Source organism: Mobula birostris, chromosome 12 (assembly GCF_030028105.1).
Source record: "Mobula birostris isolate sMobBir1 chromosome 12, sMobBir1.hap1, whole genome shotgun sequence".
NCBI lineage: Eukaryota > Metazoa > Chordata > Chondrichthyes > Myliobatiformes > Myliobatidae > Mobula > Mobula birostris.
This window is the reverse complement of record NC_092381.1, coordinates 13,342,701-13,361,009: the sequence shown is the minus strand read 5'-3', so window position 1 is coordinate 13,361,009 and position 18,309 is coordinate 13,342,701. Positions and strand designations below refer to the sequence as shown.

Sequence of the window (18,309 nt, the reverse complement as noted above, 5' to 3'; positions counted from 1 at the left end):
AGAGGATGCTGTCTAAGTTGCATGCCACCTTGGACAATGTCTCCCATCCACTACATAATGTACTGGGCGGACAAAGGAGTACATTCAGCCAGAGACTCATTCCACCGAGATGCAGCACAGAGCGTTATAGGAAGTCATTCCTGCCTGTGGCCATCAAACTTTACAACTCCTCCCTTGGAGGGTCAGATATCCTGAGCCAATAGGCTGGTCCTGGACTTATTTCATAATTTACTGGCATAATTTACATATTACTATTTAACTATTTATGGTTCTATTACTATTTATTATTTATGGAGCAATTGTAACAAAAACCAATTTCCCTGGGATTAATAAAGTTTGACTATGACTATGACTATAAATTACAAAAAAAGACAATTTTAAACATCGTCCACCAGCACAAGAATGAACTTAGACGGAAGACAACCAATCCCCTTACTCCTCCCCTCTACTGATCCCTTCATTTTGGATACTCAGCAGAAAATTGATAATCAGAATCAGATTTAATATCACTGGCGTATGGCATGAAATTTGTTGTCTTTGCAGCAGCAGCACAATGCAATACACAATAATAGAGGAAAACTGTGAATTGCAGTAAGTGTATATAAAAGAATTAAATAAATGTGTAGTGTAAAAATAGAAATAAAAATGTAGTGAGATAGCGTTCATGGGTTCATTGTCCATTCAGAAATCTGAAGGCAGAGGGGAAGAAGCTGCTCCTGAATCATTGAGTGTGTGCCTCTTTCCTGATGGTAGCGATCAGAACAAGGCATGACCTGGTTGATGGGGACCCTTAATAATGGATGCTGCCATTTTGAGGCATTGCTTCTTGAAGCAAGGGAGGGGATTGCTGAGCCTCTGGCAATGATCTTTGCATCATCAATGGGGACGGGAGAGGTTCTGGAGAATTGGAGGGTTGCGGATGTTGTTCCCTTATTCAGGAAAGGGAGTAGAGATAGCCCAGGAAATTATAGACCAGTGAGTCTTGTTTCAGTGGATGGTAGGTTGATGGAGAAGATCCTGAGAGGCAGGATTTTTGAACATTTGGAGAGACATAACATGATTAGGAATAGACAGCATGGCTTTGTCAAAGGCAGGTCGTGCCTTATGAGCCTGATTGAATTTTTTGAGGATGTCACTAAACACATTGAGGAAGGTAGAGCCGTAGATGTAGTGTTAATGGATTTTAGCAAGGTACCCCATGCAAGGCTTACTGAGAAAGTAAGGAGGCATGGGATCCAAGGGGACATTGCTTTGTGGATCCAGAATTGGCTTGCTCACAGAAGGCAAAGAGTGGTTGTAGACGGGTCATATTCTGCATGGAGGTCAGTGACCAATGGTGTGCCTCAGGGATCTATTCTGGGACCCTTACTCTTTGTGATTTTTATAAATGACCTGGATGAGGAAGTGGAGGGATGGGTTAGTAAATTTGCTGATGACACAAAGGTTGGGGGTGTTGTGGATAGTATGGAGGGCTGTCAGAGGTTACAACGGGACATTGATAGGATGCAAAACTGGGCTGAGAAGTGGCAGATGGAGTTCAACCCAGATAAATGTGAGGTGCAAACAACAGGAATTCTGCAGATGCTGGAAATTCAAGCAACAAATCCTGACGAAGGGTCTCGGCCTGAAACATCGACTGTACCTCTTCCTAGAGATGCTGCCTGGCCTGCTGCGTTCACCAGCAACTTTGATATGTGTTGCTTAAATGTGAAGTGGTTCACTTTGGTAGGTCAAATATGATATAGCATTAATGGTAAGGCTCTTGGCAGCGTGGAGGATCAGAGGGATCTTGGGGTCCGAGTCCATAGGACACTCAAAGCTGCTACGCAGGTTGACTCTGTGGTTAAGAAGGCATACAGTGCATTAGCCTTCATCAATCGTGGGATTGAGTTTAAGAGCCAAGAAGTAATGTTGCAGCTATATAGGACCCTGGTCAGACCCCACTTGGGGTACTGTGCTCAGTTCTGCTCGCCTCACTACAGGAAGGACATGGAAACCATAGAAGGGGTGCAGAGGAGATATACAAGGATGTTGCCTGGATTGGGGAGCACGCCTTATGAGAATAGGCTGAGTGAACTCAGCCTTTTTTCCTTGGAATGACGGAGGATGAGAGGTGACCTGATTGAGGTGTACAAGATAATGAGAGGCATTGATCGTGTGGATAATCAGAGGCTTTTTCCCAGGGCTGAAATGGCTAACATGAGAGGGCATCATTTTAAGGTGCTTGGAAGCAGGTACAGAGGAGATGTCAGGAGTAAGTTTTTTTACGCAGAGAATGGTGAGTGCGTGGAATGGGCTGACGGCGGCGGTGGTGGAGACAGATACGATAGGGTCTTTTAAGAGACTCCTGGATAGCTACATGGTGCTCAGAAAAATAGAGGGCTATGGGTAAGGCCCAGGTAGTTCTTAGGTAGGAACATGTTCGGCTCAGCTTTGTGGGCCGAAGGACCTATATTGTGCTGTAGGTTTTCAATGTTTCTGTGTTCTCTAAGATGTCCTGGATACTACGGATGCTAGTGCCCATGTTGGAGCTGACTGAATTTACAAATTTCTGGAGCTAATTTTGATCCAGTGCACCAGCCCCCCACCGGCTCCCCCTCCCATACCAGACGTTGATGCAGCACACACAATGCTCTCCATGGTACATCTGTAGAAATTTGTGAGCATCTTTGGTGACATACCAAATCTCCTCAAACTCCTGATGAAGTAATATTGCTGCTTTTGTAATTGCATCAATATGTTGGGTCCAGGATAGATCCTTAGAGATAGTGAGAGCCAGGGACTTGAAGTTGCTCAGCAGTAAATGACTTTATTTGCATGTCTTTCTTTTTCATCGGGCGGCATGGTGGAATAGCAGTTGGCGTTACACTTCGCAGCCCCAGTGGCGTGAGTTCAGGTTCCTGCTGCAGTCTGTAAGGAGTTTTGTGTGTTCTCGCCGTGACTGCATGGGTTTCCTCCAAGTTCTCCAGTTTCCTTCCACAGCGCAAAGATGTAACGGTTAGTGGGTTAACTGGTCATTGTAAATTGTCCTGTGATTAGACTAGTGTTAAATAGCTGGGTTGCTGGTCAGTGTGGCTTGTTGGGACGGGAGTGCCAGTTCTGCAGGGTATCTCTAAATAAATAAATGCATAAAATAAATGTCAAGGACGTACAGGTTAGGGTTAATACACTGTGGGCATGTTATGTTGGCACTGGAGACATGGAGATGCTTGCAGGGTGCCCCCAGCACAATCTCAGACTGTGCTTGTCAGTGATGCAAACGGCACTTTTTTTTTTTGCAGGTTTCGAAGTTTTGGTGCACATGTGACAATAAGGCTAAGCTTTTTCTTTATCTTTATCATTCAGGTAACCATAGCGATGATAGGAAGCTTGTACGCGGGCCCCAAGTCGGAAACGTCGCTGCTGATGGGCGTTCGGATGGCTGCTTGGAATCAGATCCTGGATCCCTGGGTGTACATCCTGCTCCGGAGAGCAGTGCTGAGGCGGGTTTGCAAGGTGGTTCAGCTGTGTTTGGGAAAGAATGCCGACCAGCTGCACAGGTGGCGCTGCAGCACCATCCAAAGCTCAGTCATGATAGCCACAATGGACATGTCACTGACCATTGCGAGAAGACAGTCACAAATAAACCAAGCAGGACAATGACGCTGACTGACTTATATCAAGGCTTTGTAAGCCTTAGCTAGTAGGCCCTATGGGACACGTGAAATAGTCCAATCTCACTCTTAAAGTCCTGCTTTGCACTAAAATCCCTTTGAAGGTTTTTGTCCATGGATCTCCAGCTTTGGTCATGGTTTGAATTGGATGGAGGAATCAGAAACCGGAGTGATATCAGCCATTAGCAATGAATGATGATTCATGTCTTCTAAATGGTCCACATCATGAATGGGACATGTGCCAAGATGGAACCTAGGAAGGGATGCACCCATTTATTATTTGGTAGTGAAGGAGCATGATTAGGAGCTACAAACTGTATATTGACACATATAAGGGCTTTCTTTGGTTATGTTTTGTATTAACACTTGAGCACTTCTGCCCTGGTGACAGGACTGTAGAAGCCTTGAAGTATCATTGTTAATTTGTCAAGGAAGAAAAATGATTGCACATGCAGAAAAACTTCTCAGGCAATGAAACCTTTTCCTCGACCAATGGAAAAACTCCTGATGTGAGGCTCCGCTCCTTGGATGAACTCGGGTCTCCTGGAGAGCGATCACAAGTGTGACTGACCAGTAGACCAGTTTGTCTTAATGATTCTGGTTCGAGGAGGAACATTGGCCGAGACCCGAGAGAACAGCCTCCTCTTCTTCATATACCACAAGGAGATCTCTTCCATTTGTTTTCAGTGATTAGATAAGATGTTATGGAGCTATAGAGACAGCCCAATATCTCCATGCAACCCACCTCTGATTCCTATTCCTTGCCAGTTCCCCCTAACTTTCAAATCTTCATTCTTACAAATATTTATAATTCTCCACCTTAGACTCTTAAATTGACAACTTGTATAATGCAGATGAACTCCTGATATCTCAGCCTACTTTGACATAGCCCTTAATATCCATTTGGCGATCATCACTGCTCTTTCTTAGAATCAGATTTGATTTCACGGACATATGTTTTGAAATTTGTTATTTTTCCAGAAGCCGTACAGTGAAATACATAATAATAAAAATATAAATTACAATATGAAATAGATATAATTTTTTTTTTAAATTAAATAAATAGAGCAAAAAGACAGCAAAAAAAAGAGAAAAAATATTGAGGTAGCATGCATGTGTTCATTATCTATTCATAAATCTGATGGTGGAGGAGAGGAAGCTGTTCCTAAAACATTGAGCGTGAGTCTTCAGGCTCCTGCACCTCCTCCTTGATGGGAGCATTGGGAAGAGGGCATGTCCTGGTTGATGAAGGCCCTTAATGATGGATGCTGCCTTTTTGAGGAATTGTCTTTTGGAGTTGTCCATGATGCTGGGGAGGCTAGAGCCCCTGATGGAGCTGGCTGAGTTTGCAACTTTCTGCAGCTTTTTTTGGATCCTGTGCAGTGGCCCCTCCCCTCCATACCAGATGGCTGTCCAGATTTCACAGCTGTAATACTATATTCTGCGTTCTGTTCATGCTTTTTCACTTTGTACTACCTCGATGTACTTATGTTTGGAATGATCTGTCTGGAAGGCATGCAAAACAAATTTTTTCACTGCTCCATGCTACCTGTGACAATAATAAACCGATTTATTGATTGATTGGTTGGTTGTATCCGATGATGACAGTGAAACCTGTATGGGAGAGTTTTTACAGTGGAAAAGCCGCAGTAATGGGGCAGTTCCACTCTCTCGACTTTGGAAGTCTGGGCCCAGTGGTATGAGTAATCGTCACAACTGGGTTCTCCTTGATTGAAGTGGATAATCATGACATCTTCTGTGCCTCGTCATGCCCTTTGCTGTTGCGTAGCTGTCTTCCTGGCTGTTGGACCTCACTGTTGTTATCATTCACCCAGTCTGTCCGGAGCTGCCTTCGCATGTGAGGACATGCATTTCACCATCCCACTGGCATACGAGACTTGCTGGCTATCCTTCCCTCGCCTAGCCCACCTGTCGAAGCAGTGTGCTGGGGATGTGGCTGCTGGTACATGCAAATAGGTATCTGAAGCCACGGGTGAGAGCTGAGTGTCTGATTGGTGCCAAAGAATGGACACAAGAAGCCCCTTCACCTCCCTAGACACCTCATACATATCACACAAAAGAAAACAATTACCAATTCGTTAACTACACTCAATGGCATTTTTATTAGGAACAGGAGTGGAGTCTGGTCTGGTCTTCTGCTGTTGTAGCCCACCCACTTCAAGGTTTGACGTGTTGTGCATTCAGAAATGTTCTTCTTCTCATCACGGTTGTTACAAATGGGTATTTGAGTTACTGTCACCTTCATGTCAGCTTGAACCATTCTGACCATTCTCCTCTGACCTCGCACATTATCAAGGCATTTTTGCCTGCAGAGCTACTGCTCACCGGACGCTTTTTGTTTCTCACACTATTTTCTGTAAACTCTGGAGACTGTTGTGTACCAAAAATTGCAGGTGAGCAGCAGTTTCAGAGATACTCGAACCTCCCCATCTGGCACCAACAATCATTCCAGAGATAAAGTCACTTAGATCACATTTCTTCCTTATTCTGAAGTTTGGTCTGAACAACAACCAAAACTCTTGACCATGTCTGCATGCTCTTATGCACTGACTTGCTGCAACATGATTGGCTGATTAGATATTTGCATTAATGAGCAAGTGCTCCAGTGTACCTAATAATGTTCCCATGGAGTGTAGATTATAACAAGTCCTTCATTTTTTAAAAAAAGTTTCCCTTACATCACTCTTCTACTTCCCAACCGTTGAACTGATTTGCTTGGAACTCTGCCATAAGAAAGCAGCATCCATCATCGTGGACTCCCACCATCCAGGCCATGCTCTTTTCTTGCTTCTGCCATCAGGAAGGAAGTACAGAAGCCTCAGGTTCCACACCACCAGGTTCAGGAACAGTTATTACCCTACGACTATCAGGCTCCTGAACTGGCGTAGATAAGTTCACTCACCTCAACCATGAACTGAAACCACAATCTACAGGCTCGCTTTCAAAGACTCTACAACTTATGTTCTCAGTATTACTTATTTAATTTCCACAATTTATCTTTCTTTGCCCATTGCTTGTTTGTCAGACCTTGTTTATGTATAGTTTGTTTTTGTAAATTCTTTATTTTCCTGAATTGCCTGCATGAAAATAGTATGGATGTGGAGAAGACGTTTCCAGTAATGGGAGAGTCTCGGGCCAGAGGACACAGCCTCAGAATATAAGGATGTCCCTTTAGAGTAGGGATGAGGAGGAATATCATTAGCCAGAGGGTGGTGAACATGTGGAATTCATTGACACAAGTGGCCGTAGAGGTCAAATCATTGGGTAAGACAATGAGGTTGAAATGGATAATGGGGTTGAGTGGCAGGGCAGAGCAGAGTCAGTGGGGCAAATGGTCCTGAAAGTCTCCTTCCATCTTTCTTTAGTCTAAGGAGAATCAACCCATCTTCTTCAATATCTTATCCTAATGCCAAAGATAAATTTATTTTAGCGATAGTGTACAGCACAGAGCACTGCCTTCCGGCCCTGTGAGTCATACCACCCCACCTACCCCACAACCTCGATTAAACCTAGCCTAATCATAGGATGATTTACAATTAAGCTACCTGGTACATCTTTGGACTGTGGAAGGAGACCCGAGCAACTGGGGAAAACCCTCGCACACCACAGTGAAGACGTACAGACTCCCTGCAGAACAGTGTGGAATTGAACTCTGAACTCTGGAATGCCCCCAGCTGTAACGGTGTTGCGCTAACCGCCACGCTACCTTCTGGTAGGGCCCATCTCCAGAATGTCTCTTCCTACCCTTCCTTACTCTTAAGGAGAGCCAACCATCTTCTCTCTTATCTGATCCTAATGCCTGAGATTTCTGGAAATGTCAAAGGTGAAGGAGGTGAAACAATAAATTCTAAAGGTGAAGAAACTGAGAGTCAATTTTCCAAAGAGTTGTGGGCAGAACCCAGGGTCTCTGTGGTTTACGTATGGCATTCCAATAGTGGGTGAAACTTTTCTGCTGGCACACTGTTTTGTAAAATTGATCACATTACAATCTGGCTCAGGACGCAACAGTTTTCTCACTGTAAATTCTGACAGCACACTCAATTCTTTTTTATTGTTGTTTTGTATATTTATTTATTTTTCTGTAGCTATAAAAGATGAGACTAAGAATGCAACGGAATAGGTTAGGTCGGTGGACTAACTGAGATAGCTGCTCATTCTATCCCATGCCAAGTTTTGTTCTCTTCACTCCCCTTGCATGTCTAGAGTGCCTTTTTGGAGTCTGAAGTTGCAGTGCAGGAAATGTGGCAGCCAATCTGGCGCACAACAGGCTCCCACAAAATAGTGATAACAGATCATCTGTTGCTGAAGGTACTTATTATTATTTTATCGATTTCGAGTAACAGGCCTTTACAGCCCAACGAGCTGAGTATGCCCGCAGGAATGCGGTGACATGTATGTGCTTTGATAATAAAATTTGATAATAAAACTTTGATAATAAATCAAATAAAACTTTGAACCCTTGCTGCCCAATTACACCCATGTGACCAATTAACCTATGAACCTCATATGTCTCTGGAATGTGGGAGGAAACCAGAGCACCCGGAGGAAACCCACGTTGTCACAGGGAGAATAAATAAACTTCTTGCAGCCAGCAGTGGGAACTGAATCTGAATCCGGGTCGCTGTCGCTGTTACGCTCACGGCTATGCTACCAAGCAGTGGCCCGTATGGCTATCAGAGGGACTACCCCCCCCCCACCCCCCAGTTTCTCCTCAAAGAAACTGTGGAGTATTTTACATCCAACCAAAGTTAGTTGTAATCACACATTTTATCATAGAACATAGAACATAGAATAGTACAGCACAGTACAGGCCCTTCGGCCCACAATGTTGTGCCGACCCTCAAACCCTGCCTCCCCTATAAGCCCCCATCTTAGATTCCTCCATATACCTGTCTAGTAGTCTCTTAAACTTCACTAGTGTATCTGCCTCCACCACCGACTCAGGCAGTGCATTCCACGCACCAACCACTCTCTGAGTAAAGAACCTTCCTCTAATATCCCCCTTGAACTTCCCACCCCTTACCTTAAAGCCATGTCCTCTTGTATTGAGCAGTGGTGCCCTGGGGAAGAGGCGCTGACTATCCACTCTATCTATTCCTCTCATTATCTTGTACACCTCTATCATGTCTCCTCTCATCCTCCTTCTCTCCAAAGAGTAAAGCCCTAGCTCCCTTAATCTCTGATCATAATGCATACTTTCTAAACCAGGCAACATCCTGGTAAATCTCCTCTGTACCCTTTCCAATGCTTCCACATCCTTCCTATAGTGAGGTGACCAGAACTGGACACAATACTCCAAGTGTGGCCTAACCAGAGTTTTATAGAGCTGCATCATTACATCGCAACTCTTAAGCTCTATCCCTTGACTTATGAAAGCTAACACCCCGTAAGCTTTCTTAACTACCCTACACACCTGTGAGGCAACTTTCAGGGATCTGTGGATATGTACCCTGAGATCCCTCTGCTCCTCCACACTACCAAGTATCCTGCCATTTACTTTGTACTCTGCCTTGGAGCTTGTCCTTCCAAAGTGTATCACCTCACACTTCTCCGGGTTGGACTCCATCTGCCACTTCTCAGCCCACTTCTGCATCTTATCAATGTCTCTCTGCAATCTTTGACAATCTTCTACACTATCTACAACACCACCAACCTTTGTGTCATCTGCAAACTTGCCAACCCACCCTTCTACCCCCACATCCAGGTCGTTAATAAAAATCACGAAAAGTAGAGGTCCCAGAACAGATCCTTGTGGGACACCACTAGTCACAATCCTCCAATCTGAATGTACTCCCTCCACCACGACCCTCTGCCTTCTGCAGGCAAGCCAATTCTGAATCCACCTGGCCAAACTTCCCTGGATCCCATGCCTTCTAACTTTCTGAATAAGCCTACCGTGTAGAATCACAGGAATAAGATGTGGCCTCTATGGAAGTTGGCGCGTGGCCAGGTGGTTAAGGCATTCGTCTAGTGATCTGAAGGTCGCTAGTTCGAACCTCAGCTGAGGCAGCGTGTTGTGTCCTTGAGCAAGGCACTTAACCACACATTGCTCTGCGACGACACCAGTGCCAAGCTGTATCGGCCCTAGTACCCTTCCCCTGGACAACATCTGTGGCGTGGAGAGGGGAGACTTGCAGCATAGGCAACTGCCGGTCTTCCATACAACCTTGCCCAGCCTATGCCCCGGAAACCTTCCAAGGCACAAATCCATGGTCTCACGAGACCAACGGATGCCTATATATATATATATATATATAAGATGTGGCCTCTCAGTGGCCTCTTTATTAGGTACACCTACATGTTAATACAAATATCTAATCAGCCAATCATGTGGCAGCAACTCAATGCATAAAAGCATGCAGACATGGTCAAGAGGTTCAGTTGTACAGTCTAAACTTCAAAATGGGGAAGAAATGTGATCTAAGTGACTTTGACTATGGAGTGATTGCTTGTGTCGGAAGGGTTGGTTTGACTATCTTGGAAGCTGATCTCCTGGGATTTTTTTTTTTACACACAACAGTCTCTCAAGTTTACAAAAAACAAATAGCATTCATTAGTGAGCGGCAGCTCTGTGGGAGAAGCTGCCTTATATTGAGAGAGTATGGCCCGACTGGTTCAAGCTGACGGTAGCTGAAACAGGCACGCGTTACAACTGTGGTGTGCAGGAGAGTTTCTATGGACACACAACATGTTGAAACCTGAAATTGATGGAACACAGCAGCAGGAGACCACATTGGGTTCCGCTCCTGTTCCTAATGCAGTGGCCACTGAGTGGTATTCCTAAATAATATAGAAACGTCAGATAATCTTAAGCACAAGAAATTTAGCAGTTGTGGAAATCCAGACCACAAACACAAAATTCTGGAGAGTTCAGCAGGTTAGGCAGCATTTATGGAGATGATCTGGGCCAAAACCTTTCATCTGGACTGGAAAGGAAGGGGGAAGAAGGCAGAATAAGAAGGTGGGGAGAAGGGAAGGAGTACAAGCTGGCAGGTGATTGGTGAGTCCAGGTGAGTGGGGAAGGTAGGTGGGTGGAGGAGGAGGGATGAAGTGAGAAGCTGGGAGGTGATAGATGGAAGAGGTGAAGGAAAAAGGTGGAAGAGATGAAGAAGAAAGTATCTGATAGGAGGGAAGAGTGGACCATGGGAGAAAGGGAAGGAAGAGGGGCAGCAGAGGGAGGCGATGGGCAGATGAGGACGAGAAGGGGTAAAAAGTGAGTCAAAATGATGAATGGAAAAAAAAGAGTGAGCAGGAGGAGAAATTATTGGTAGCTAGACAAATCAATGTTCATGATGCCACCAGGTTGGAGACTACCCAGATGGAATATGAGGTGTTAATCCTCCAACCTCAGAGTAGCTTCATCATGGTGGTAGAACAGGCCATGGGCTGACATGTCAGAATGGAATGGGGAGTAGAATTAAAATGGTGGCCACTGGGAAAACCTATCTTTTGTTCAGACAGAGTGAAGGTGATTGATGAAGTGGTCCTCCAATCTACATTGGGTGTAGAGGTGGCCAAACCAGGAGCGGTACTAGCTGTCCAGTAGACAACCCAGGTGGAGCAGATGTCCCAGGATACAGAGACAACCCTGACCGTGACCGCAATAAGATAGTCTTATTTTGGTTTTGCAACACATAAAAAAAACTGAATATTTCTTTATAACAAAATCTGAGGAAGAAGATTATGTGAATCAGCTGGAAACCATTATCTATTCCAACTGGTTTTGGTCTCTGCCCCTGGCTTTTGCTGGGGTTGAAGAAATAACAGGCAGGACAGACGAAGTTTGAGGAAATAAAGTAGGCCAAAGTCAGTATGGTTTCCCTGAGGGGAGATCTCCCCTGACAAAGCTGTTGGAACTCTTTGAGGAAATAAGGAGAGTCAGTGCATGTGGTTTATTGGATTTACAGAAGGCCTTTGTCAAGGTGCCACACATGAAGTTGCTAAATAAGATAAGAGCCCACTGTATTACAGGAAAGATACTCGCATGGACAGAAAACTGGCCAACTGGTAGGAGGCAAAGAGTGGGAATAAAGGGGCCTTTTCCAAATGGCTTCCAGTGACTAGTGTTGGAAATAGGGGTAGGTGTTGGGACAGCTTCTTTTCACGTTATATATTAATGATATAGATAATGGAGTTGATGGCTTTGTAGGAAAGTTTGTGGATGATACGAAGTTAGGTGGAGGGGCAGGTAGTGTTGAGGGAGCAGGGAAACTGCAGAAGGGCATAGACCGATTAGGAGAATATGAATAGAAGTGACAGATGGAATGTAGGTTAGGAGTATATAGTCATACACTTTTGGCAGAAGAAATGAATGTGTAGACTATTTTCTAAACAAAGAGAAAATTCAGAAATTAGAGCTGCAAAGAGACTTTGGAGTTCTCATGCAGAATTCCGTAAAGGTTAACTTGTAGGCTGAATAAGTGGTAAGGGTAGCATATGCAGTTAGTATTCATTTCAAGAGGACTAGAATATAACAGTAAGGCTGAAATGTGGACTGTACTTGGAGTATTGTGAGCAGTTTTGTGCCCCTTATCAATGAGGAGGTTCATGAAAATTATTACAGGAATGAAAAGGTTAATGTATAAGGGGTGTTTGATGACTTTGGGCCTGTACTCATTGGAGTTTAGAAGAATGGGAGTGGGAGCTCATTGAAACCTATCGAATATTGAAAGGCCTAGGTAGAGTGAATGCGCAGAGGATGTTTCCTATTATGGTGGAGTCTAGGACCTGAGGGCACACAGTCAGAACAGAAGGACTCCCTTTAAAACAGAGCTGAGGATGAACTTCTTTAGCCAGAGGGTGGTGAATCTGTGTACTTCATTGCCACAGACAGCTGGGCAGGCCAAGTCATTGAGTATATTTAAAGTGGAGGTTAATAGGTTCCTGATTAGTCAGGGAGTTAAAGATTATGGGGAGAAGGCAGGAGAATAAGAATCAGCTTTAATATCATTGGCATATGGCATGAAATTTGTTGACTTTGCAGCAGTAGTACAAGTAATACATAGAAACATAGAAACCTAGAAAATAGGTGCAGGAGTAGGCCATTCGGCCCTTCGAGCCTGCACCGCCATTTATTATGATCATGGCTGATCATCCAACTCAGAACCCTGCACCAGCCTTCCCTCCATACCCCCTGATCCCCGTAGCCACAAGGGCCATATCTAACTCCCTCTTAAATATAGCCAATGAACTGGCCTCAACTGTTTCCTGTGGCAGAGAATTCCACAGATTCACCACTCTCTGTGTGAACAAGTTTTTCCTAATCTCGGTCCTAAAAGGCTTCCCCTTTATCCTCAAACTGTGACCCCTCGTTCTGGACTTCCCCAACATCGGGAACAATCTTCCTGCATCTAACCTGTCTAATCCCTTTAGGATTTTATATGTTTCAATCAGATGCCCCCTCAATCTTCTAAATTCCAATGAGTACAAGCCCAGTTCATCCAGTCTTTCTTCATATGAAAGTCCTGCCATCCCAGGAATCAATCTGGTGAACCTTCTTTGTACTCCCTCTATGGCAAGGATGTCTTTCCTCAGATTAGGGGACCAAAACTGCACACAATACTCCAGGTGTGGTCTCACCAAGGCCTTGTACAACTGCAGTAGTACCTCCCTGCTCCTGTACTCGAATCCTCTCGCTATAAATGCCAGCATACCATTTGCCTTTTTCACCGCCTGCTGTACCTGCATGCCCGCTTTCAATGACTGGTGTATAATGACACCCAGGTCTCGTTGCACCTCCCCTTTTCCTAATCGGCCACCATTCAGATAATAATCTGTTTTCCCATTTTTGCCACCAAAGTGGATAACTTCACATTTATCCACATTAAATTGCATCTGCCATGAATTTGCCCACTCACCCAACCTATCCAAGTCACCCTGCACCGTCTTAGCATCCTCCTCACAGCTAACACTGCCGCCCAGCTTCGTGTCATCCGCAAACTTGGAGATGCTGCATTTAATTCCCTCATCCAAGTCATTAATATATATTGTAAACAACTGGGGTCCCAGCACTGAGCCTTGCGGTACCCCACTAGTCACCGCCTGCCATTCTGAAAAGGTCCCGTTTATTCCCACTCTTTGCTTCCTGTCTGCTAACCAATTCTCTATCCACATCAATACCTTACCCCCAATACCGTGTGCTTTAAGTTTGCACACTAATCTCCTGTGTAGGACCTTGTCAAAAGCCTTTTGAAAATCCAAATATACCACATCCACTAGTTCTCCCCTATCCACTCATCTAGTTACATCCTCAAAAAATTCTATGAGATTCGTCAGACATGATTTTCCTTTCACAAATCCATGCTGACTTTGTCCGATCATTTCACCGCTTTCCAAATGTGCTATTATCACATCTTTGATAACTGACTCCAGCAGTTTCCCCACCACCGATGTTAGGCTAACCGGTCTATAATTCCCTGATTTCTCTCTCCCTCTTTTTTTAAAAAGTGGGGTTACATTAGCCACCCTCCAATCCTCAGGAACTAGTCCAGAATCTAACGAGTTTTGAAAAATTATCACTAATGAATCCACCATTTCTTGGGCTACTTCCTTAAGCACTCTGGGATGCAGACCATCTGGCCCTGGGGATTTATCTGCCTTTAATCTCTTCAATTTACCTAACACCACTTCCCTACTAACATGTATTTCGCTCAGTTCCTCCATCTCACTGGACCCTCTGTCTCCTACTATTTCTGGAAGATTATTTATGTCCTCCTTAGTGAAGACAGAACCAAAGTAATTATTCAATTGGTCTGCCATGTCCTTGCTCCCCATAATCAATTCACCTGTTTCTGTCTGTAGGGGACCTACATTTGTCTTTATCAGTCTTTTCCTTTTTACATATCTATAAAAAAGCAAAGAAAAACAATTGTGAAATACAGAAAGTTTATATATGTAAAATAGGTAAATTAAATAAGTAGTGCAAAAATAGAAATAAAAAAAGTAGTGAGGTGGTGTTCATGTGTTCAGTGTCCATTCAGCAATCAGATGGCAGAGGGGAAGAAGCTGTTCCTGATTTGTTGAGTGTTCGGCTTCAAGCATCTACACCTCTTCCCTGGTGGTAGCAACGAGAACAAGGCACGGCCTCGGTGATGGGGGTCCTTAATGATGGATGCTGGTCCTTTGCACAATAGCTGCTGTCAGTCTTTGTTCATGCATAGTTTTTCATAAATTCCATTGTATTTCATTATTTTCTTGTAAGTAGCAGCAAGGTGGTAATTCTCAAGGCTGTATATGGTGACATAATATGTACTCTGGTAATAAATTCACTGACTGACTTTGATCTACTTGCTTCTGCGGCAGGCAAATTTGCAGTGGGCCGAGATCGTCTGGAAGGCTGGAGGTAATATATACCACAACCAGCCTCTCGAAAACCTTCATGCTGACCAGAAAGGAATTATTCTATCCAATCTCACCTCTCCTCAGGCCACAGCTCTGTCAGGGCAGTTCCAGAGGAACTTCTCCAGGTGGATTCTGTTCAATATTCAACAGGGTTACACTCAATGGCCTCAGTGTTCTCTCTCAAGTGTTAATTTACTTTCCTTTAGAAGGCTCTGATTGGTTTTACTATCACCACTTTATATACTTAGTGTCCACTTCATTAGAGACCTCCTGTACCTAATAAAATGGCTGCCAAGTGTAGGCTTTCGGTCTTCTGCTACTGTAGCCCATCCACTTCCAGTCTCAACATGTTGTACATTCAGAGATGCTCTCCTGCACACCACTGTTGTAATGTGTGGTTATTTGAGTTATTGTCGCCTTCCTGTCAGCTTGAACCAGTCTGGCCATTCTCCTCTGACCCCTCTCATTAACAAGGCAGTGATGCTCACTGGTTTTATTTTTGCTTTTTATACCATTCTCTATAAACACTGGGGACTGTTGTGAATGAAAATCCCAGCAGATCAACAGTTTCTAAGATCCTCAAACCACCCTGTCTGGCACCAACAGTCATGCCACAGACAAAGTTCTAAGTTCAAAGAATGTTCACTACAAGGAATGTATACACTATACAGCCTTGAGATTCATCTCCTTGCAGGAAGCCACAAAACAAAGAAATAAATAACGGATGGGGTACGAGGGGGAGGTGGGGCATTAGCGGAAGTTAGAGAAGTCAATGTTCATGCCATCAGGTTGGAGGCTACTCAGACAGAGTGTGGCTTCATCTTTACAGTAGAGGAGGCCGTGGATAACCCTCCACCTCTCCCTCGTAGACTTCTCTAACTTCCACTAATGCCCCACCTCCCCCTCATACCCCATTCATTACTTATTTATATACACACATTCTTTCTCTCTGTCTCCTTTTTCTCCCTCTGTCCCTCTGACTATACCCCTTACCCATCCTCTGTTTTTTCCCCCCCTCCCCCTTTTCCTTCTCCCTGGGCCTCCTGTCCCATGATCCTCTCATGTCCCTTTAGCCAATCACCTGTCCAGCTCTTGGCTCCATCCCTCCCCCTCCTGTCTTCTCCTATCATTTCGGATCTCCCCCTCCCCCTCCCACTTTCAAATCTCTTACTAGCTCTTCCTTCAGTTAGTCCTGACGAAGGGTCTCGGCCCGAAACGTCTACTGTACCTCTTCCTAGAGATGCTGCCTGGCCTGCTGAGTTCACCAGCAACTTTGATGTGTGTTGCTTGAATTTCCAGCATCTGCAGGACTCCTCGTGTTTGAGCCCCATTCTCATGTTTGGACTGAACAGCAACGGAACCTCTTACGTAGTTCAGTGTAGTTTTTGTATTGGTCACGTAGCACCATGGTCCTGGAAAACGTTGTCTCATTTTTACTGTGTACTGTAGCAGCAGTTATGGTCGAAGTGACAATAAAAAGTAACTTGGTTGACCTGAAACAATAAAAAAGTAAACAAATAACACACAGAGAACGTGATTTGCGAAATCCCCGAAAGTGAGTCCACAGCCACTCAGCCAGTTCAGTGCTGAGGCATGGAAACCCATGTGATCATGGAAATGGAATGCTGATCTTACAGCTAGCACTGTAGAGTGTTGTGTTAACTGTTATGTGACAATGGAGTTGGGGAGGTTTGTATATTTAACTAATTAATTTATTTATTGACATATAGTGCAGAATAGAAAGGAAGGACATAAGCCGGGAAGATGTGGAATCGATATGGGTAGAGCTGCGTAACACTAAGGGGCAGAAGACGCTGGTGGGAGTTGTGTACAGGCCACCTAACAGTAGTAGTGAGGTCGGAGATGGTATTAAACAGGAAATTAGAAATGTGTGCAATAAAGGAACAGCAGTTATAATGGGTGACTTCAATCTACATGTAGATTGGGTGAACCAAATTGGCAAAGGTGCTGAGGAAGAGGATTTCTTGGAATGTATGCGGGATGGTTTTTTGAACCAACATGTCGAGGAACCAACTAGAGAGCAGGCTATTCTGGACTGGGTTTTGAGCAATGAGGAAGGGTTAATTAGCAATCTTGTCGTGAGAGGCCCCTTGGGTAAGAGTGACCATAATATGGTGGAATTCTTCATTAAGATGGAGAGTGACAGAGTTAATTCAGAAACAAAGGTTCTGAACATAAAGAGCGGTAACTTTGAAGGTATGAGACGTGAATTAGTTAAGATAGACTGGCAAATGACACTTAAAGGGTTGACGGTGGATATGCAATGGCAAGCATTTAAAGGTTGCATGGATGAACTACAACAATTGTTCATCCCAGTTTGGCAAAAGAATAAATCAAGGAAGGTAGTGCACCCGTGGCTGACAAGAGAAATTAGGGATAGTATCAATTCCAAAGAAGAAGCATACAAATTAGCCAGAGAAAGTGGCTCACCTGAGGACTGGGAGAAATTCAGAGTTCAGCAGAGGAGGACAAAGGGCTTAATTAGGAAGGGGAAAAAAGATTATGAGAGAAAACTGGCAGGGAACATAAAAACGGACTGTAAAAGCTTTTATAGATATGTAAAAAGGAAAAGACTGGTAAAGACAAATGTAGGTCCCCTGCAGACAGAAACAGGTGAATTGATTATGGGGAGCAAGGACATGGCAGACCAAGTGAATAATTACTTTGGTTCTGTCTTCACTAAGGAGGACATAAATAATCTTCCAGAAATAGTAGGAGACAGAGGGTCCAGTGAGATGGAGGAACTGAGCGAAATACATGTTAGTAGGGAAGTGGTGTTAGGTAAATTGAAGGGATTGAAGACAGATAAATCCCCAGGGCCAGATGGTCTGCATCCTAGAGTGCTTAAGGAAGTAGCCCAAGAAATAGTGGATGCATTAGTGATAATTTTTCAAAACTCGTTAGATTCTGGACTAGTTCCTGAGGATTGGAGGGTGGCTAATGTAACTCCACTTTTTAAAAAAGGAGGGAGAGAGAAACTGGGGAATTATAGACCGGTTAGCCTAACGTTGGTGGTGGGGAAACTGCTGGAGTCAGTTATCAAGGATGTGATAATAGCACATTTGGAAAGTGGTGAAATGATCGGACAAAGTCAGCATGGATTTGTGAAAGGAAAATCATGTCTGATGAATCTCATAGAATTTTTTGAGGATGTAACTAGTAGAGTGGATAGGGGAGAACCAGTGGATGTGGTATATTTGGATTTTCAAAAGGCTTTTGACAAGGTCCCACACAGGAGATTAGTGTGCAAACTTAAAGCACACGGTATTGGGGG

At 44.2% G+C, this 18,309-nt stretch overlaps 1 protein-coding gene across 1 annotated transcript in view; it reads left to right on the top strand.

The window, feature by feature from the left end:
- Positions 1 to 4,634, top strand: part of LOC140206257 (prostaglandin F2-alpha receptor-like) — a 36,781-nt gene extending 32,147 nt beyond the window's left edge. Inside the window, 1 exon segment of the mRNA XM_072274585.1 lies at positions 3,346 to 4,634. Within this exon segment, the coding sequence (XP_072130686.1) occupies positions 3,346 to 3,642 (297 nt within the window). The 3' untranslated portion in view covers positions 3,643 to 4,634.
- The last annotated feature ends 13,675 nt before the right edge of the window (positions 4,635 to 18,309 follow it).